This window comes from Anabrus simplex, chromosome X, assembly GCF_040414725.1.
Source record: "Anabrus simplex isolate iqAnaSimp1 chromosome X, ASM4041472v1, whole genome shotgun sequence".
In the NCBI taxonomy this organism is placed as follows: domain Eukaryota; kingdom Metazoa; phylum Arthropoda; class Insecta; order Orthoptera; family Tettigoniidae; genus Anabrus; species Anabrus simplex.
The window spans coordinates 191,992,546-192,015,747 of record NC_090279.1 but is presented as its reverse complement, the minus strand read 5'-3'; the positions used below and the strand labels follow the sequence as shown (position 1 = coordinate 192,015,747).

Sequence of the window (23,202 nt, the reverse complement as noted above, 5' to 3'; positions counted from 1 at the left end):
CTAGTTGCGCCACTAGTCGCCCACGGCTAATAGGTCCCATTTGATTCAATGGTCCGCGACTCACCTGAGTAACTAGTTGCGCCATTAGTCGCCCACGGCTAATAGGTTCCACTTGATTCAATGGTCCGCGACTCGCCTGAGCAACTAGTTGCGCCATTAGTCGCCCACGGCTAATAGGTCCCACTTTATTCAATGGTCCGCGACTCGCCTGAGCAACTAGTTGCGTCATTAGTCGCCCACGGCTAATAGGTCCCATTTGATTCAATGGTCCGCGACTCGCCTGAGTAACTAGTTGCGCCATTAGTCGCCCACGGCTAATAGGTCCCATTTGAATCAACGGTCCGCGACTCGCCTGAGCAACTAGTTGCGCCATTAGTCGCCCGCGGCTAATAGGTCCCACTTGATTCAATGGTCCGCGATTCGCCTGAGCAACTAGTTGCGCCATTAATCGCCCACGGCTAATAGGTCCCATTTGATTCAGTGGCCCGCGACTCGCCTGAGCAACTAGTTGCGCCACTAGTCGCCCTCGGAGTACGCAGGAAGGTCGGTGAGTCAGAGCGTTCTGCGCAGAGTGAGTGAGTGAGTCATTGCAGTATCACCAGGCTGTATTCATGAATCCTGTCTCTCCCTCTCTCTCACTTCACCATAACCGTGCCACCACCACGATTATCATCATCATCAGTTTACATTCCCACCCTGAAGGGGTGAGGCGGGCCATCTAAAGGGTTACACCCTCTCTCCGGCCAAGAGTCTCTCTCTTCAATTAGGAACGAATGACTATGAAGCAAACAAGCCTGCAGTTTGTAGTTTACAATAAATTATGGCCTATTCTCTCTGTCACCCATACTGAATAAGAATACAACAAATAATGCTAATTAGCAGCGTAATCGACCAATACGGGGGAAGGGTATAGTTACAAAATGATGATAGAACACAATGAAGGTGATTGTACGTGTGTAGAGCGCATGCGCACATGCATGTGCCATTGTAAGGACACTGAAACAAGTGAATTAGGTTCTGATATTCAGATTGCAGTACTTGTACACTAAAAAATCTTATTAAAATACAGAACAAGTACAATTTGATCGAGCTGAGTAGCTTTACGGCGGATAGTATGTTCAGATTACAATCTAAAATCCAACTTTTGAGGCTTCTTCTAAGAAGAGATCAGTTGGTTTTACAGTTATGTATCTGTGAATATTCAAAACAGCCAACCCATTGAGTCGATTTTCACCTGTTTATTATAAGTTTCTGCTCATTTTCTTTTGTAAAAATTCCACGAACTCAAGATAGAACGTCGTCAACAAACACCACACGCGCCACGAAGTGCACTCATGGCAGAGAAACGGGCGCCTTACTGGATGACGACCATCTGGCGGCGAGGATTAGGAATTGTGCCGGCTGCCGAAACCTATCGCACTCCTCTGGGGCAATGATTAATGACTGACAGGTGAAATAGAATTATATCGGACAGTGTTGCCGAAATGAAAGATGACGGGGAAAACCGGAGTAAAACCTGTCCACCTTCCCCCCCCTTTTTTTGTTAGTTGCTTTACGTCGCACCGACACAGATAGGTCTTATGGCGACGACGAGATAGGAAAGGGAAAGAACCGGCCGTGGCTTTAATTAAGGCACAGCCCCAGCATTTGCTTGGTGTGAAAAGCCACGGAAAACTATCTTCAGGGCTGCGAACATTGGGGCTCGAACCCACTATCTCCCGGATGCAAGCTCACAACTGCGCGCCCCTAACCGCACGGCCAACTCACCCGGTATGGTATCGCTCGTACTGCTATAAAATGTCTCATGCTCTTGTCATCGTAATCCCCTCTTCTTTCGCCAAATCTGTCACATTTACGACTGGAGATATCTGTCGTGCCAACTAAATAAGCAGGTGTCTTTACGACAAGTTGCTACAATGGGAGGCACAATAAAAGTTGAATAACCTGCAATTCAGCAAGAGACGTTCGTGGTAGTAATTACTGTTGAACGGGGCCTATAAATAGAAAACATCTCTTTTCGACTCTAATCCGAAGAGGAAAAGATAAGACTGCGGGACAAAATTCCGGCACCTCGGCGTCTCCGAAAAAGTAGTTAGTGGGACGTAAAAACAATAACAGTAGTCAAACATAAGGTACGAGTCTTCGAAGAATTAAGGTGTCGCAAAGGAAAGGGCAATAAAATACGTGAAGATGAAAGATTCCTGGGAGATCCTGAATACCTAATACCGTCGAGTTCGGAAAAGAACGAGAATTAACATAGTGAGGTTGAAAGATAAAAGCGAAGAGTGAGACATAAGTAGAATGTATGCCCGACTCAATTAAGAACCCTGTGGTCGCCCCGTGCACGCTCTTCTTCCCAACTTCAGGATCTCTGTAGGAGGGAGGCCGCACGGGCCGTAAAACTTATGCATATGATAATCGAGAAATTAAATGGAAACCAAAATGATGCACAGATTAATGAGAGAAAAGCTAGAAAACAATCATCGGAAAATAGACCGAAGCAGCGGTGTTTGGCAAATGCCACATTAACAAGTGTACGTACTATTTGTATCTTTAAATTCCCGCACCACTGTGTAATAAATTTTAACGATCAGCCACTGTGTTCCCAGATTTGTGTAATCTAATACCAGTACTGTAAAACCAAGGGGGATGAACGACTGAGAAGCCTCTAAAGTTTTGTGCTTACTTTGTATGGTTTCTTAAAATTAGGGGAAAAGACACAAACGCACGATTTTCTATTTAACGAAATCCCCTCTTCGAAAAAAATATGCAATACATGCCATGTATTGGGACAGCAGCACATTTGTTTACATTATCAATCCACCCTCAGTTTTTAGATTAAATAAATATATGGCCAAACTAAGAACTGTCGATATTTTTAGAAACCCACATCAAGTGTATTTCCTGCCCATATCCTAGGACATACATAGTAATTTATTAATAGTAAGCTGGCAGGAAGTTTAAATGGCCATGCAGCAGGGAGCTGCACATTTGAACACAGTGGAATGTGCAAAATTAGCGTCTAAAGACGAGGCGAATTAACATATTTCCACTGATATTGCAACAGGAATTATAATATCGGGGTATGTTATTTTATAACGTCATAAAACAGCAAATGCATCAAAGGGTACAAGTGTTTTCCTCATGTTGTAATATTTCGTGCAAAAACATGTCAAGTTACGCCTACCTGAAACGATGAGGGCTTCATTTGGTCCCACGGTGTGTATGTTTCCCATTGCAGACGTATTCCTTGGGCTGCTAAAATTCTCGGTTAACTATAGTCTTCCTATGCACAACACCCGCACTTAGCATCAACACTTCATAATAAAACGTATTAAAAATAACACTGACAGACACTACAACTCGGGACCACTATGATGCTTTCCCATGATGCTTCGCAGCAAAGAGGTCCCATGGCCTTATTGATCGCTTGCTCGCTGCCTGTATCTCAAAAAGATTTGTATCAAAGTGATAATTTTGAAACTACAGGAGAATCACTCCTTATTCATGAGTTCAGTTTGTAGATATGGGGATAGATTAATTTAAGGCATTATTTTACTTATTAAATGTTTCAAACGAAATACGGACACATACGTACATCATACCAACAAAATTGCATATAGGAGGCAGTGACTTGGTGACTCATGTTGTGATTGGTGTACGTATTTGAATCATCCAATAAGAAAAGATCAGAATTGTTATTTCCTCTGTCAAGATCTGCGGAACACTAATGGCGGAGTGGTGTATTTCTGTCTTGATGTTCGGAAATAAGTGACGTCTTAGTTTTGTTTAGGTGCGTGCTACCAAGAGAAAGGTAATCCTGCCACTCTTCAGCGAATATTGTGGAATACCTGGAAGTTTGTAATTTCGCCGAAAGGTTTCGCATATATTAAAGCTGGACTGTGTCATCACTGGCATCTTCATTGCATTGATTGTGATAAGGAATCAGCTTTAGAATACGTGTATTGATTCCGCGTATTTAACCTGTTCAGTGCAGTTCACTTATATAGCTAAATTGACTTTCAGTTTTCAGATATACACTCTACGCCGGAGATGTCTGAATCAAGTGACCTCGATCGACAAATAGAACAACTGAAAAAGTGTGAAATTATCAAAGAATCGGAAGTGAAAGCACTATGTGCTAAAGCTCGAGAAATTTTGGTGGAAGAAAGCAACGTTCAGAGAGTTGACTCACCAGTTACTGTAAGTTTTGTAACTTGTTAAAGAAAATTTATAAATGTAATTGATTTAGACTTTTTAGAAATTAATTTATCTTAATATTGTATGTCACTTTTCTCAGGTATGTGGAGATATCCATGGGCAATTCTATGATCTGAAGGAATTGTTCAAAGTTGGAGGAGATGTTCCAGAGACCAACTACCTCTTTATGGGCGATTTTGTGGATCGAGGATTTTATAGTGTAGAAACTTTCCTTCTGCTATTAGCATTAAAGGTGGGTAACGAATTTTTCATTTTCATTCAGTTTGGTGCAATTCAGTTGAAATGTTAGTTGCTGCCCTCTTTACTAATCTATCTTAATATCATACTTTAACATGTATGTATGCAGTATTGAATTTGGTGAAATATATTCATGGGGTTCTCTTGCGTTGCAATTGTAAATGAAAGATTATAATAATATATTCAGTGCACACAACGTGCGTTACCGGTAGTGTTAGTCCTTAATAAGCTCATTGATTGAAGAGTCTCGAATTACACTTCTTGATATCTTTCTCGCATAATTGGTCACTCAGCTTACACAGATATTGTTCATTTGCTAAAAATAGATGCTGTGCTGTGAGGTTGGGGGGTATAGTTTCATATTCTTGTAGTACAGTCTTATTGGTTATTGTAGGCAAGGTGACATAATAAACTCACTGCACGGATTCATCATTATTGTAAATTACCTTTAAGTGCTAAAAATTGGGAATTACATTGTGTTCTCTCAGTAACCACAAAAGCTTACCTTCACCCTTTCTGACATGTTGCATAGGTGTGAATTAATTCTGTGATTATATACTGTCTGTGCCTCTTCTCTCTGGAGCACGGTGTATTATGTAATTTCGACCTGTAAGTCAACCCAAACACATTACAGTATACTCGTTATAGGCCTATTTCTTGAATATTACAAATTTTTTATTGACAACGTGTGAACACTTGACCTACCTGGTTTCATTCAGCTCATGTATCACCTTTATTACCACTAACTCGATGGTATATCACTAATACGTTTGCTTGGTGTGAAAATGGGGAAGCCACGAAAAACCATCATTAGGTTTGCTGACAGTGCAGTTCGCATCCACCATCTCCCAAATGTAAGCTCAAAAGTGTATGACCTGAACTGCGCAGCCAACATACTCAGCGATATGAATGTGGGGTAATGCATGTCATCATCATTACTATGGCAGTGAATTAGTGTGAAATGTCAAATTATTGGCCTACTTTAATTAATGTGACTTTGTTCAGGTTTTACGACTATATGCGGGGAGAAGTAGAGTAGACTTGTATGACTTCTCGCCATTCATCTGTATATATTGCTCAGCATAAGCAGTTTGACTTTAAGGTGTATATAATTGGGGACAAAACGTGACTACCTCGCCTCACACCACTACCCTCCAGTGGCAGCCTGGTGTCTATTAATGGCTTGTAGGATTTACTACATTTGCCATAGTCAGAGTTGTCAAATATTCTACCTCATTAGCACCAAACAAACCTGAGCAGGATTAAAACATTTTCATGGAATTTATTTGTCATTTCGATGTAAACGGTATTATTATTATTATTATTATTATTATTATTATTATAGCTCGGTAATTTAGACATGAAAAAAATAATGTTAATATTGTATCATGGCGATCTAAAGTAGGTTATGAGGTAACAAAGAGAGACCCCTGAATACTTAAACGTAAACAACACACAAAACTGGACTAGCTCAGTGATAGGGTGACGGGGTAGTAACTCGAAGTCGGGAGGTGCCGTGGGTTCAAATCCCACTTTCGGCTGTTCTTGAAATGATTCCTGTAGTTTTCCTTTTCACGTAAATGCCGGAACATTATAAGGCCGAAATAGCCACATGAATAATAATGAAATTTACTGCTGTTTTTGTTGTTGCTAATATATAATTGTTAAAAGAATGAATGTTCAAATTACCCAGTTTTATCCCACGAATAGGCTGCGCACTTTGTAATTTAAACCATTTTGAAAAGTGGAAATAATTTATTCATACTGAATGAAGAGACGACTGAATTATTATTAATTATTCATAATTAGTATAATATTGGCTTTTTCGTGGCCCGGATGGTAGTCTCTGACAGTTAAGGGAAAGCAATACACTTTCTCCCACTTTAGGGTGTTTTGCTTCAAATAGGTTGTTTTTGTTTTTTATTATTACAAATATTTATGAATAATAGACATTTAATTTGACATGTGGGTCCCCAGAAAAACAATTAACAAATACATCACAGTTGGGAACAGGTGGCAAGCTACTACTACTACAACAACAAGGGTACAACAAGCAATTCCATGGACAGAAAATTACAAAAAATACTACCAGTTTAACATTCTAAATCCAGTATCATCATATACATAACTATCAACCATGAATCCATTAAATTTCTTCTTATTAAAATTTTACCTTAATCCTTGTTGTCTTCCTCCTCAGAATCAGAAGAATCTGTTAGCTGTATACAAATCCTCTCATTATCAAAATTTGACAGAATGTTCTTTTAGCTATTTTCTATTTTCTCCACGTGGCTGATGTAATTTCTCTACTTGTCAGGTGTCATGAGCATAGAGGCTCCCTTCAATGATTGAATAATTTCTCCCAATGGTTTCTTTCTTAGATTTTCTGATGCGGTCCTCCTTTTTATCTCTGCCCACGCCATCTCTACAGGATTAAAAATGCAGTGGTGTGGCAGTATGCGCAAGACTGTGTCCATAACTGCTGCCAATTGGTCTACAGCATACTTTTTCTTTCTCCAATAGTTGTGTTCTCCACAATAATTTCAGGAAGTACTTTTATTATAGGAACAGGATGAGTGGCCGGAATATTTTTTCGATCACATATTGAAGGATTCAACCTTTTTTCCAGGATTGATTGGTTTAGGGTTAAATATCGGCTGTGGTAGGAGGCACTGTCCATAACTATCACAGATGGTCCTTCTAAGTGTCATAGTATTTTCTTTTCAAACCAGTTTTCAAAGATTTCAGATTTTGGTAATCTGCCGGAGCATCCGCCATTTTAGTGTGTGTAAGTAGAAGAGCATTGCTAAATAAAACCAAACCGTCCACCGCAATGAACAGTAATGATTCTATTGCCTTTGTTAAATGGGGTTGTTACAGCACAGTTGTCAGAATCGTCTGTCCAGTTCTTCATTCTGCAACAGTTACTGTCGAACCACGTTTCATCTAGGTATACATCAGCATAACCTTGGACCCGAAGATCTTTAATATCTTTGATATCTGTACTGCCAGACAATTATTTCAGGTGTTTCAGCCTTTAAACACTTTTTAGGTACAGACGGGTATTTAAACCCCATACTTTTCAGAAGACAACAAAGTGTCTTTGCCTCGTTTGCAAACTGATAATCTGTCCCAGCTGTCTTCTGTTTCATTGATTCTGTTTGGTCACCTATTGTTGGAGATTTACCAACCCTATAAAAAACTGTTCGACAAAGCAGGTCCCGAGTGAAATAGTCTATTATATTAACTTAAAATTTCTGCTTCTGAACTTTTTTAGTGGGGGTTACATAGGTATTGACATTACCGATTTTAACTATTTTTTTCACCGTAGTAACACAGATTCCTGTCACTTCCGTTGCTAAATTATTTAAATTTTTACCAGTTATAACACCACCATTTCTTTAAACACCTTGTAAGAAATTATTGTTCCTCACCAACATCACAGTTTGTTTTCATAATTTAACACCTCTGCCAGTTACATTTTTGTCACTGTTAGTTGGAGTTCTTGGTGAAGGAGAAGGTCCTGGCAGTTGATTTAATTCCGCTTCGTTACTGTGATTCTTGATTTACTCATGACTGGAAGAAGACAGACATATTACTGCTCTTGCGCTAACCTGATGTTTGTAATATTTATATCTTACTATTATCAATGCTCACTAGGTCACTGCACTGCACTCGGCATGAAGAAAGAATCAAGACTGAAGACAGTGGTTTGGCGACCTCTCCATACCAAGCAAGGATCACATGGAGCTCATTAACTCAGCAGGGTGGGATTGATAGCTGGCTTCCAGCTCTCTTCCAAGAACTGAGGCCGTCATGTTTTGTCCCCAACTATATGCTAATTTGTCATCGTTGGCCTATTTATAGCATATATAAGCTTATTCACCTATGATGTTACACCTAACTTACTTCTAATCCGTGTAAGTTATCAGTATTTTGTTGTAATATTCTTAAAAGGTACGAAGAGGCTTATGAAACTTGCTACATTTGCAATCAGTCATCAGTGATATGTTGCCCAGGTGGCAGATTCTTTCACTTGTTTAGGCCCTACCTAACCTTTTCTCAGCATTTTCAAAGAACTTGAAAATTTGTTCATTTCCCTTGATAAATTATTCTAATCCCTTATTTTCATGCAATAAATGGTATATTTTCCCCTATTTATCATCTTTAATTCCAACTTTATATCATGATCTTTCCTACTTTTGAAAACTCCACTAAAGCTTATTTGTCTACTATCGTCATTCCACGCCATCTCTCCACTGACAGCTTGGAACATACTGCTTAGTTAACCCATTGAACTGCAATTTTTCTTGAAAATAAATATACATTGATTGCGATTTAATCTGGCTTAAAAGAGAACACTTTTGCTACAGCAAGTTAACACACTGAAACACAGTTCACATTCTAACAGTAGTTCAACACAGTGTGGTAGATCTTAAAATACTCATGTACATGCAGTGCCACCTTACACTTATCACATTCATAATGGGATTCACCCCTGTTCTTTCCCTTGGGATTTTTTACTCTGCAGTCATAGCAGACCTCGCAAGAAAAGCCACAGTGAGAAGATGAAGAGATTTTGGGAGAAGGAAAAGGCAACAACATCAGCTAAATTAGTTTAATTGCGCTCATTAGTCAGGCATAACGAAATAATAATAATAATAATTACAAGACTGACAAACCGGATCAATACCTTCTTTCAGCAGAAGAAAAACTATGGGGCTTGGAGAACTGAACTCTGTGGTAGCAAGATTACACCACATATTATTTAGTACATTGTCTATTTTTGTACACGTTCAATTTTCTAGGTTATGCACACGCCCACCTGCATCCCCGTCTTCATTTTCTTCAATAACGTCATCTAATTCTTTGGAATTACTAATGCTATCGTCACTCGAAGGTAATTCAGTATCACTTTCATCGGGAAAACCATCACTGACATCGCTTTCCTCCAAAAAACATAATATTCGAGCTTCATCCGACTCGGCCATGACGTTGACTTTACCTTCACTAAAGCTTTACGCGGCAATTTACTCGATCGTATTTAGACTCTTTGGCGGCGAAATACGTAACTGAAGGGCAAAGATAGCTGAAATAAGATTACCAACATCTCGTAGACATGTTGGGATTGCAAAGAACTATCGATGTGTATCCTTGGAAACCTCAACAAAGCAATAAAGAGGGTGGACGGAAATTTCCGTCATTGCATTTATGGCAACCCGCGGACAATGACGGATATTTCCGTCATTGCAAGGCAATGGGTTAAACAGCTTGTCTCCTTATTCCTAAGTCTTCCCAGCCGATAACACTACTGTTTTCCAAAATCGTCCAGAACAAGTCGTGCTGGGTTTCCCCCCCCCCCCCCGAGTTATCGTATCAAATAATCCTGATGTGGGTCCCATACACTGGAATCATACTTGAATTGGGGTCTTACCTGAGACTTACACGCCCCCTCCTTTACATCCTTATTACAAAAATTGAATACCCTTATAACTATGTAAAGAGGTTGTATCACCGAGCCAGTGGCTATGCGATTTGGGTCACATAATTATCAGCTGTCATTCATTCTGAAGTATGCACGTGCGTCTGGGGGGGGGGGGGTGTTTGTGATGGATAAAATGGGCATTTTTTTATTCATAACAGTAAGATGGATTGATACTGCAGTGGTGAACATGATGTGCATCACATACTTTGCTTTTAGACAAATAGGACCTAACCAATCACTATCAGTAATTTTGACGCTGGCTGTAATAAGTATTAGTGACCGTGCGATCCAACCGAACTGTAGATAGAAATCTTTGTCCAAACCATGGTTAGTGCTCTGTGCATTTGTTATATTGTCAGGACTGCCATCAGCCTGCTGGGGAGGGAGAGGGATGATGATGACAGTCTTGTTACAACAGCCACCATTGGTAATGGTCGTGGGGATACTTTACGCTTCACAACCGAAGTCAAGCAGGTCTGTGTAATTGTCCCGTCATTATTCTCAGTATTTGTGGGAACCATTTTCCACCTTGTAAAACTACCGTAGGGTGTAGAACTTGTGTACAGAACTGACGGACATTCGTTTAATATTAAAACTGTGAACTAAGTCAAAATGGGGCCAAATCGTATATGATGGAGTTATAAATTTTGAACAGGGTAGAAGATCAGAATCTGAGAGACGGAATCGCAGGAAAGAATGAAGAGCGGCGCTGTCTTACGATCCTCTGCTGCTACAACTAGTGTGTGCTATCACTGTAATAGTCTGTGGATCTAGAATGGGACTAATCGGCCACTTGAGAAGACACAATTGATGTTCCAAAAAAAGATATTTACATTCGTTTGACGAATAAATGCCTGTGATGATGGTGGTTATGATTGACATTCCATACAGCTCTTTAAATCTTATTACAAAGACATTGAAACTTAAATTGTATCATCACCAACTGTATGGAGATTTGACAGAAGATTTGAGGTGAGTTGAGGCAGTGAGGTAGAACACGATTATCCAGAACGCATTCTTTGGATGGATGAAGCTTCCTATTAAACGAAATGGTTGTGTTGATCGGCGCAACTGTGTGTATTGTAGTGTTACAGATCTGCACGAGATGCTATACAAAGAACTAAATGTTCCATGTGTAAATGTGTGGGTTGTTTTATTTGTTGTTGGTCCATACTTTTTCGATGGTACTGTACTATGTGATTTGTACTTAGAAATGTTAAAAGATGTAGTTTTACCTCGGCTGCAAAATCATCCTTTATTTCAGAATACAAACTTAATTAGAAACAAGATTGGTGCTCCGCCACATTACAGTTCACCGGTAAGGGAACGTCATGACAGGAATTTTGAGTGGATCAGAAGGTGTGGTACAACTGATTGCCCCCCCCCCCCCGGGTAACGTCGTTAAACTTTGCAGTGCGGGGAATTTTGAGCACCTGTTTGCAATATTGAGAGCAGTCATTGAAGAGGAATGTGAAGTGCTAAATGATGACGAAGATTTGTGTAAAAATATTAATAATTTAAAACAAGAGCCTCCGTGGCTCGGGTGACAGCATGTCAGCCTCTCATGCTGGGTTCCGTGGTTCAAATTCTGGTGACTCCTTGTGAGATTTGTGTTGGACAAAGTGGAGGCAGGACAGGTTTTTCTCCAGTTACTCCGGTTTTCCCTGTCATCTTTCATTCCAGCAACACACTCCAATATTTCATTTCATCTATCACTCATTAAGCATTGCCCCAGAAGAGTGAGACAGGCTTCGGCAGGTGGCACAATTCCTATCCTTGCCACTTAATGGAGGCTTTATTCATTCCATTCGTGATTCGGTCAAATGACTGGAAACCGGCTGTGAACTTTCATTTCAGTTTAAATCTAAAACAATATTTTTAAAACTGTATTGAAGTAAATGGAAAGTATTGTGAGCAACTCTTGTAAATCTAGGTTTTCAACTATTTAAATAATAGTAAAATTAATTGCACAAATGAAGGTTCCTTGGTTTTGTAGTTCGTCATTTTTCAATTTCTTGGTCAAGTAACTTTTGGGACACCCAGTATTGTGGCTTCTTGCATATGTTTATTTACAAATTATTTTCCGTTGTGCATTTCTAACTTCTTTGTTATACAGGTTCGATATCCTGATCGTATTACGCTAATCCGAGGCAACCATGAATCGCGACAGATTACTCAAGTTTATGGATTTTATGATGAATGCTTGAGAAAATATGGAAGTATTACAGTTTGGAGATACTGCACTGAAATTTTTGATTACCTCAGCCTCTCCGCCATAATTGATGGAAAGGTAAGAAATATTTAGAGCAGCTACTTAATGCTGATATAAATTTAAGTTCAGTTGTTAACAAGTAATTTATATCTTTATATTGTTTCTTCTTTTTTTTTTTCCTCTCTCTCCTTTTTTCAGATCTTCTGTGTTCACGGTGGATTGTCGCCATCAATCCAGACATTGGATCAGATACGTACGATCGATAGAAAACAAGAGGTTCCTCATGATGGTCCTATGTGCGATCTTCTTTGGTCGGACCCTGAAGGTTAGTGGTCTATTTATATGTGCATCATCATTATGTAAATAGCTCCCTCTGTCGATCAGTAGTAGTGTCGGCTTCGAGATCAGAATATGACTGTTTTGTACCCTGCAGACTAGGCCTAGTTGGATATTTGAAGGGCAGAAGAAAGCCATACATCACTCCATATCTCTGGTGCCATATTTAGTGTTTACCTGGTGAAATTAATTAAAACTCTGCCATAGATTGCCCGACAGATTCAAGTTACCCTGCCATCTTGTAGAGTAAAATGGAACTTTGAAATTGACACATATGTAGCCTCGTTGGTGTCAAATTATAATAACTGCACTTGGTAACTTATATTACTACTATTATTACCGGGTTGAAGGATAAATCCGTAGCGTTTTTTAGCTGTGTCAAGATTTATTAATATTAATTTAATTGTTGCATGTTTAGAATTATGGAATACAGTGGCAATACAACCAGTGTCACTTATCATCAGTAATAGCCTATAATATCCTGTATTATCAATGATTTTCTGCCAATGTTGGGGCAATTTTTCAATTACATTTGAAGAAGTTTTTTGATCTTTCCAAACACAGCTTGCAGACATGCTTTATCATGCAATAGCAACACTTAAATGTCGTCTCAGTTTGTTTTCTTGCATTGTGAATGCGAGACGTCTTGGTTGTTGACAATAAAAATCAGCCATGACTGCTATATTTCTGGGAAGGAACTCCCAGAACATGATACCCTCATTGTCCAACCAGAAGCCTAACACAATCTCTTTCAGAGGCATGTTAGCACTTGGATGTGGGCCTCTTTTTTTTAAGGTCTTACCCATTCCTTTAGTTATTTAATGTTCACATAAAGGCACCGTTCCTAATCACCCTTTACCTTAAACGAGAATTTTCGAGACTGTTCACGAGCTAATCGATAATGATCAAGCAGGGGCGTAGAAATTATTACAGGCTCTTTTTGTTTCAGTCATACCGTACCCGTTCCCCGCATTTCTGAACTTTTCCCATGGATTGCAAATGTCACATGACGGTTGACTGGTTACAGTTAATTTAATTTCCTAATTCTGTGGTTGATTAAACTCATGACCAAATCATGGCGGTATAACCATTCCATTTCAGTACTGAGGTAATGCAATACCATGCAGCTGGTTCAGAAGCTGAAAGGTGACAGACCCACCACTGAACTCACCTCTTTCTTGTCAGCAACTAGTTGGGGGGACATTTCGTTGCTTTCAAGTCTATCAAAGATACAATTGCAGAATGGAAAAAACGCTTAAAGAAAGCACTACCCCAAGTGGTAGCTCGGAAGAGAAATCCGCCATTGCGTTATGCAGTGCATTGGGACCTAGGGTTCTGGGGAGTCCTTGGAATCCTTCCACACCGGAGATTGAACAAAAGTATTATAGCATGAATAAGGCTAATGCGTGGAAGAAAGAAAACATCCTGATGTTTGCCACATGGAATGTACGAGGTATAGTTCATAAAGGAGGAACAGCTAGACGACATTTTGGCAAAAAAGGAAATCTCAAATGCCATAATATCAGAGACCAATAAGAAAATACAAGGTAAAAAGCACACAACATTATCTACAGTTTTACGCTGGTGTAACTTCCGAAAATTGAGCACAAGCAGGAATAATGATTATGATACATAAACGGTTTAAATCTGCCAGTACAGATTACACCTTCTGGAATGGACGAATAATAGGGATACGTCTGAAAATATCTAGGGGATACCTGTCTGTAATTGGAGTATATGCCCCAGTAGAAGGTGAAGAAGACAAAAATGAAGATTTCTACAACAAACTGCAACAGGTTTTGAATAAAATTAATAGGAACGATTATTACTTATTGATGGGTGACTTCAGTGCAAGAGTAGGTAATGCGAAAGTTGGACAGTCAATTGGCACATTCGTTGAACAAGTCTGTAACAACAACGGGATTGGATTATTAGACTTCTCCACTTACAATCAGTTAAAGTTAATGAATGGTTTTTTCAATCATAGTCAGCCATAAATACACATGGAAGGCAAGAGGCATGAAATCAATACTAGATTATGCTATTTGCAGTATCAAACTAGCAAAGATGGTTTTAGATACAAGAGTTTTTCGAGGCCCAGAATTAGAAGCAGATCACTACCTATTAACTTGTCCCATTACAATAAAACCTCCATGGCACAGCAAGATGAAGAAACCAACAAAATCAAATACAACCTCTCTCTCTACAAAGTACAAGGTGACCATATTTCTTCGTGTATTATACCCCCTTTTTATTCCCTTTTATAGCAGCAGGAGGTGTCAGTATGCGATAGCTCCCATTTCGTGCAGTGAATACATGACTTCTGGTTGTAAATTGTGTACATGTGTGGGTTCTACACTATTCTTTAACAAATTTGATTGTATTCTGAAGTTTTACTGGTACCTTCGTTGGAAGGCAGTATTTCTAAATTTTAAAAACTAAAGAAAACAAATGGTGAACACATGACTGTAAATATAATCAATTGGTTTCATTTACTCTTACATCACATTGATTCCATCTCGTTAACTCTTATGATGCGGTTGACGTCACGAAGGGCATCCAGTCATAACAACTCGTTGATTCATCTTGCTCCATATTCGACCCAGTAGAGAAATGGGTTAAGGGCTGGACATATATTAATAGCAACTTCCATGAATATTTCTTAACTAAAGTCTCCTCATCCCAAGGGGGGTGTAACACTTTTTAGGCACGCCCCCCGTGGAAGTGAACTGCATATCAACCTTCCTGTCATTCTTAAGTATCTGGCAGTACAGGGAATCGAACTTGGGCCCTGAGAACGACAGCTAATTGTGCTGTTAGGCTGAGGAGGTGGACAATCTTACCCAGAACGCAGACTTACCGCTTGACTGTTGCATGCTTACAGTGCACAGGTCGGACATACAAAACTTTTCACGTATTTGTGCGATTTCTTCAGAGCTGCAATATGCTACGGAGTCAGACATTTCTTAACTATGAAATGCAGACATACTGCATGACTTTTATGCGTGCTTGCATTGCACGGCTTGGACGGACGAAACTATTTGCCTCTTTGTGCTATATAATCGGAGCTGTAGTATGGCCGGACTCACCACGAAGCGGAATAGTTGTTCTTCTGTGACGATTTACGTTGTGGGGAATCTTACAGTATATGCAAGCATTTTATTTTTAAAAATTTTCCTTGTCTTGTAAAGCTAGTTGGAGTCTAATACACGAGGAAATAAGGTAGTTGGTTATTACCCTTTATGGTGCATGGAAATGTAGACATCTGTTCATTCATCTTGTATTGAAAGCAATTGTTATAGAATATCAATTATTTTTGTGTGTAAGGGACAGTAGTTCCACACATTATAGAAGGTTGCCGAGATGCAACATAACGAACAGTTTCATTTGTGAAACTTGTGCAGTTCCTGTTAGGTAGTTGATTTTGACAGCTTGCGTGACATATTTGATAAGACGAAGTAATGTTACTGTTGCAGATACTCAAGGCTGGGGCGTGAGCCCAAGGGGTGCTGGCTATCTGTTCGGCTCAGATGTTGTGTTGCAGTTCAATGCTGCCAATGATATCGATATGATCTGCCGTGCCCACCAACTGGTCATGGAAGGCTACAAGTGGCATTTCAACGAGACCGTGCTCACTGTATGGTCTGCGCCGAACTACTGTTATCGGTAAATGTGAACAATGGCTGTTTATCATCCTCATTCCACCATTTTGTCCCAATCCACGTTTCTTCATCTTGCACCCTTTATTGAATCGATCCACTTTGTTCTAGGTCTCCCTCTCACTCTCTTTCTCTCAAACTTCATCTCCATCTGTTTTAGTATTCTTTCCTCCTCCATGTCCAAAACAATCTTAGTTTACTCCTATTAATTCTCTCGTTTAGGTTTTCCATTCCGAACTCCTTTCTAACATCTTCATTTGTCTTTCCTATCATACTTCTTAGGTACTTCATTTCACTGCTTGAATTCTACTCTCCTGCATACTTGTCATTGTCCAGATCTCAGCTGCATAAGTCAGTATAAGTGCATAAGTTTTGTACATTATCTCTCTTCACTTCCTTATTCTAGGCAAGGTTTCTTACACTCTGGTAAAATGCATTGCCCTGTTGCACCCTCTTGCTAATCTCCTTGTCCAGCCTTGTATCCTGAATTTAATCACTGCTTAGGTATTTGAAACTGTCAACAATTTCAGGGCTTTAACCACCAATATTCACAATGCCTTTCCCTTATCTTTTTCCTCTTGATATCACCATGGTCTTGCTTTTCTCTGCCCTGATTTTCACACCAGACTTTTCAATTTTCTTGTTCAGTACATCAAGTTGTTCTTGTACTTCTTTGCTGTTTGTTCCCCATACCACAATATTGTCTGCAAACTTCATTTCCCTATTCCTGTATGCTCCCTTTGCCTCCTTTACAATTTTGTCCTTAATGATTAGAAACACAAATCTCAAGAATAATTTAATAAAACCACCTATTCAATATTTTCCACGTTTAATGTGGTGTGAATCTATGAGTTTATGTAGACTTATCAGGTACATGTTTCACCCATTATTTGGGTATCTTCAGCCTGTACACAACCTTTAGGTCAAGGTTCGGGACCTTATTTAACCATATATAGTATAATATATGAACGTTAATAATCCCTTAAGAGTAACATGCCAGGATAATAATTAAAGAAATGTGAACAATACATAAATGTAACATAAATTAATGGTGTTTTGACACAATTAAAACTTGTCGGTCCTATTCTAACTTTAAAATATGTCCAAAACTAAAATGGATCTTTTTTCCTCTAACATAAGTCTTGAGTAAAGAGGGTATTCACACGGGGTCTTATTTGACCCATATATATATAATTTTCATGTTCTTGATGTAACTAATGTTGAAATGTATTGTCAAAAACAAGTGGAGATTTAAAACCAATTGTTATATGCAGGCTGGTCAAGATTGTTGTTGTGAATGAAACTATAAGCGTCTTAGCTTCGGGTCTTATGTGACAACAAGGAATTGTAAAGAGTACAATCTTAGGCTGTTTCTTGGTTTTAGGCTGCTGCTTAATTGGCAAGGAACATCCTTAGACACTTAATACAGTCTTGTATGAATATTATTCCTGTTGATGTGTTGCCTGGCCTTTGTGAGGGATCTTAAGATTATCTGTAATGAAGTAAAACAGAAATTTTAATTGACAATTTAGAGTACGCGTTGTGACAGAACCTATTAAACTAACACCTCATAATTGTAAAGTGACTTACTTGTTCAATTCATACTAGGTGGACCTGTCTGTTCCGGCAGTGCCTGCCTTACTAACATTTCTACTCCTGGTGTTATATCGGTGCGGTAATGTAACTTGTAGAAACACAAAAGGCGACAGCACACTCCCCTGCCTTAGTCCAGTTTCATTTCTAAACCATTCTGCCTTTCCAAATGGAGTTTGTACACTGCTGACACAGTTTCTGTACATTGCTTGCACCATTTCTACAGTTTGTGTACCCAGTCTCTTTATGGCCATGGTTTCCCACATCTTCTCCCTGGAAACACTATCGTATGCCTTTACCAGATCTGCAAGTGTCTTGACTAGATCCTTTTCATATTCCCAACTCTTTTCCATTAATTGCCTCATGCTGAACATTGGTTCCACTGTAGATTTTCCACTTCTAAAACCCTACTGTTCCTCTTGCAACTCTCCTACCTTTCTTCTCAATCTCCTCTCTAATATTCTTCCCAATATTTTTGCCACTTGTGATAAAAGGGTGATTCATCTATAATTATCACACACTTTTTTTGCCCCCTTCTTAAAGACTGGTATTAAATTTTTTTTTTTGCAAGTGAATGGACTACTAAGGATCACACTACAAAACATTTCTTTCTCTTTGTGCAGAGTTTTCTCTGTGTCAAATACTCCTTTATGTGCTCGCTGGCCTGCTTCTGTTCTTGTTACTATTATTATTCCCTTTTCCCAGTCTTTTGGCACACCTTTCTGTCTCCGTATGCACTTTAACAATCTGTACACCCACTGTAGTCTAACAGATCCAGCAGCCTTTATCATGTGCACATTAATTTCATCCATTCCTGGTGCCTTCCCCATTTTCATTTTATGAACTGCTAATTCCACCTCTGAAATGGTTATATCATATTCTACTGTTCAGTCATTGTGCAGTGTTACTACAGTCTCCTCTGCAAAATTTCTCACCTTCAGCAGTTTATCAAAATACTCCTTCCATCTTCTCTTTATTTCTTCTGGATGTGTTATCTACTCTCCACCTTTCTCTAGCTGTGTATAAACTCTTTCTTTTCTATTACTTCGTATAATTCCATACAGCATTCTTTTACTGCCAGCTCCATCTTTTTCCATCTTTTGTGTAAATTCTTCCCAACTTTTCTTCTCTTACCAGTTGAACAAATATGAAGTGTAATTATAGCAATGAGTCTGTGTAAGTAGAGGGACCAATTATAGGGAGACAAGTATATGCAGATTTAAGGGAACAAGGATAAAGTTGCCATATTTGCATGTTGCCATGTACACCTTTTGTCAGCAAAAGTGATTGGCTGAAAATTTATTAGTAATTGGAAAGAAAGGAACTTTTTATCATACATAGTAACGTTTACTTTTGGCCTTTCACATACTGAATCCTTTCCAATTTGAAATGAATTTTAACCAGTAGTAGCTCATCCTTCCTTTCCTGCGAGAACACAGCATTGCTTCAGCGCTCCATGCAAACATTATGTGAAGATTGTCGGTACAAATGTAGCTGGCAGAAATGACATAAGACAGTCCCTTGACCAGACTCGAAGAAATTTGATGAAGTTTGAATCTTGTGGTAGCGGGTTGAGTTTTCCTCCTCTTTGCCCGTCAGCATGCAAATAGGAGCGATTCTTCCGCCTTCCGTCACTTCATTGCATGCCATATCACGAAGTACTTAAGAAATAGCACATTGTTAAGTGATGCTACTGATGGCAAATATATACAGTAAAGCCTCGTTAATTCGAAGTCGTTGGGACTCAAAAATCGGACTTCGAATTACGTGATTTCGAATTAACCCCCAATTCGCAATTCAGAAGTACCAACCCTTGCCATGTTACAAAATATTCTATGGCCCGTTACTGCATGCAGCTAACCTTGATTCACAGTTTATACCCTTCAAATGCCATGAAAAAAGAACTATTTCCAAAATGTATCCAAGAAGGTGCTTTTACAGTATTCAAGTAATGCACTCGGATATCTCACTGGCAAACATAACCTCACGCAACGAAAGAAAAAGAAAAAAAAAAGCACGATTCAAAGACGAAGAGAAATCTATGCTGGCTCCCATGTGCAAGTGCTTTATTAATTGGATTACTATACAAAGGAAGTACCTGATGCCCTTAAAATCGAACTTTTCTATGACTATCCTTGTACGATTTCCCGCCATGGCACTTCTCTCGTGCTTCAGAAATGTAAACACTTGCCGCGTCACAAAGTATTCTAAGACCCATTAATACATACAATCACCTCGATTCACAGTTTAAACCTTTCAAATGCAATGGAAAAGACTATTTCCGAAATGTATCCAACAAGGTGCATTTACAACGTTCAAATAATGCACTTGGATAAATCAATGACAAACATAACCTCACGCAACGTAAGAAAAAAAAAATCACACAATTCAAAGACGAGGATAAATTATGCCGGCCCCCCTGTGCAAATGCATTATTTTTTGGATTTCTGTACTGTTTCCATTTGTAGATGCTTTGTACTAGCATGGAAAGTGAGCGACGTCCTTATAACATTGTGGTTTATTGAACTTTCCTATGACGAGAGGATAAAGTTTCTCGCTTCCATCCCATGTGCATTGCAACGTACTACTATGACCCATTTAAAACCATAAGACCGTTTGGGCTTGCATTAAAATAAAGCAATGCAGTTTCACCGGCAATGACAATATTGTTCGGTGCCTACGAATTTATTATCTGAGCTACGCTTTTTCGTCGACTGTCGGCATCGCCAGTGTTCGCGGATTCTGTTTTTCCGCACACTGCCTGTTGCGTGATATTACGGTGTTCCTTAAAAGGTTGAATACAAAATAATTCAGATTTCATTCAACTTAGCAATCATGAAGCGCACTGTAGACCCACCGAAGTGAGTGTAAGTGCGGAAAGCTACCCTTCCACGTTCCGGAACGCGCGTTCTATTATGACGCGGAGCGGATACATTTCGAGTTGAAATTACTCTGTAACATACTACTGTTTTAAAATGTAAAGGCAGTTTCGAATTAAAAGTCTAAATTTCGGTAATGGGGCCGACATTGTACTTCGAATTACGAATTATCCGTATTTCGAATTAAACAATTTAAATAACACGCAAAACTGTATCTCATGTTTCCGGGAACGAGAGTTGCTTCGAATTAGACGGGATTTTGAATTAACCGATTTCGAATTATCGAGGTTCTACTGTATTGTAGCTTATATTATAGATCTTACTAAATTCTGTTCCATGTGTGTGGTTCGTTTTCAGATGATTTTGGATGCTTTTGTAACATTGGTCTATGCATTTCACCAAGTTTTTCAGACTTTGCATTGAACACATGAGCGACCTAGACTCTGTGCTCTCGTATTGCTCTAGAAACTAAGAGATTCAGGCAAATCATTATTTGTGAAGAAACCACATATGAACATTTATATATAGGAAATTTAATTATATATCATGTTTGTAAGACTAGCAATTTTTTTTCTTTTTGATTGTGTGCATGATCTTTAGTGCTTTTTGTAGTTAATAAAGCACTTAAGTAATGTCTGTAACATCACATTTTACTGGAGTTTGCTGCAAGTGTCCATGCCTCAGTACTGAGAACACGTAGCATTGAGATGTACGGAGAACTGTTTAAATTCCCCACCTGCAGAAGATTTTTTTAATTTTCTGAAATGCAGTTCATGTCTGTTCAATCTGAGGTCCTATTTCCATGAATTGCTTAATTTGTTTAAATGTAAATTTTTGTGCAGTTAGTGTGTTTTCTTCCATGTAGAGAACTTGAGTTTAGAGTTTTACTAGGTTAGTTTGTTATTTGCTAAATCCTGTCCCTTCTAATTTCTGATTCTGTACTAATTGCAGATGTGGTAATGTTGCGGCGATACTAGAACTTAACGAACATCTCCAGCGCGACTTTACGATCTTTGAAGCGGCCCCTCAGGAGAGCAGAGGCATTCCATCAAAAAAGCCTCAAGCCGACTACTTTCTTTGAGGCCCCCTCAGACGATCGCGACAACATTCTCCTGGACACACTTTCACAAGCATAAAACAGGAGACTGCCTATTTCTATTGGGTACCTAGTATTCTTCAACCACGAGATGGATAAATGGGGAACAAAGAAAACATTGAATATTCTGTAGTATTACTGTGTTCCATAGTTCACTCTTGCAGTCTACTTTCTCATTTTGATGAAATAGTGATGTGTTCATACAATGTTTTTTTTATTGTTGTTGAACAATGTACAAGAATGTTTTTACCAGAATAAACTACAAATCTCACTTTATAAGAAAGGGAACATGATGATGCGAGAATTTTTTTGTTTCGTGTTTAAAATTTGGAGATAGTCTGATTGTGTGTTTTAAAGTTCCAAGTTTTTATAAATGATCAATGCAGTAGTTGGCGTGTGTAGTATCACAACTGTTGTGCTGGTATGTATGCATAAGAATTTTTGTGAATGAAAAATGTTACTTTGAAGAAATCCTTAATTTAGGCCATTTCTGCATTAGGAATTATCAAACTGAAGAACTTGTGTGATGACTGAAGTGAAGTTGTAAATTGAATTTTTATTTTATTTTTATTATTATTATTGTGATTCTTTTCTCACAGAGTTGTGCTATTGTAAATATTATGCCTTATAAAATAGAATGGGGAATTCCATTACGTGTAGGCTCTTTTTTTTAGAACCCCCTTACGATATGTCAGGTATTGTAGCCATTTTGTCACCTTTCTGAAATAGAAATAAACCTCGGCTGCCTTTTCCCTCAGGAACTAATATTTTCTAATGTTGATGCTCATTATATAGTGATAACAATTACAGTTTTGCCAGGAAGTTTAAGGACACACTGTGATTTGAACATCTGTTGCTATATTAGTAAGTTAAATAACAATGTTTTTAACTGTTAATTAACAATGAGAAAAAAGTTGTTCTTTTGCCCAAACAAGGTGTTTCTGCGATAATAGTAACACCTTCTAGGAAATTTTATAGATTTTTTTTTTTTTTTTTAAGCAAACTAAAATTTTTGACTTTGAAAATAAAATGCAAAATTACTGAATAAGTAACTGGTGCAATTTTGACTTATTGCTGGATTGTTTCTAAAACTCTCTATTTTAAATTAGCGAGGATGAAATATGCCTTGGAGAATGATTTTGCAAATGGCCAAGCATTTTCTGAGTTTTCTTTTTCCCAGACAAGAATGGAGGAGATCATGGTATAAGTTTTGAATGGCAGCATTTATCATGCCACGCTTTGCACAGCAGCATTCTTTGGGATCTGCTCTGTAGGCTAGGAATGTTCCACTTATGGTAGGTGCTTCTGTTCGAAAGTCATATCAAACAACTTTTACTGTGATTTCCCCCACCCTTGTCTAGAAAAACCAAAACTCAGAAAATGCATGGCCGTTTGAAAAATTGTTCTTCAAGGCACATTTCATCCTTTCATTCTTTGAGGGTTGGGTTTTCGAAGCACTGACATATCCTACAATTTAGGTTTTG

The 23,202-nt window shown here is 38.7% G+C and overlaps 1 protein-coding gene across 2 annotated transcripts; it reads left to right on the top strand.

The window, feature by feature from the left end:
• The first annotated feature begins 3,660 nt into the window (after positions 1-3,660).
• On the top strand, positions 3,661-22,368 carry Pp4-19C (protein phosphatase 19C). Of its 2 annotated transcripts, none has more exons than XM_067158643.2 (7): positions 3,661-3,814; positions 4,027-4,203; positions 4,301-4,453; positions 12,060-12,233; positions 12,354-12,480; positions 15,968-16,157; positions 21,574-22,368. In XM_067158643.2, the coding sequence occupies exons 2-7, from the start codon at positions 4,054-4,056 to the stop codon at positions 21,701-21,703; spliced, it is 924 nt and encodes a 307-aa protein (XP_067014744.1). In that variant the 5' UTR covers positions 3,661-3,814; positions 4,027-4,053; the 3' UTR covers positions 21,704-22,368. The 2 variants fall into 2 exon arrangements, with proteins under 2 accessions (XP_067014744.1, XP_067014745.1); XM_067158644.2 differs by having other exon boundaries at positions 3,681-3,793.
• The last annotated feature ends 834 nt before the right edge of the window (positions 22,369-23,202 follow it).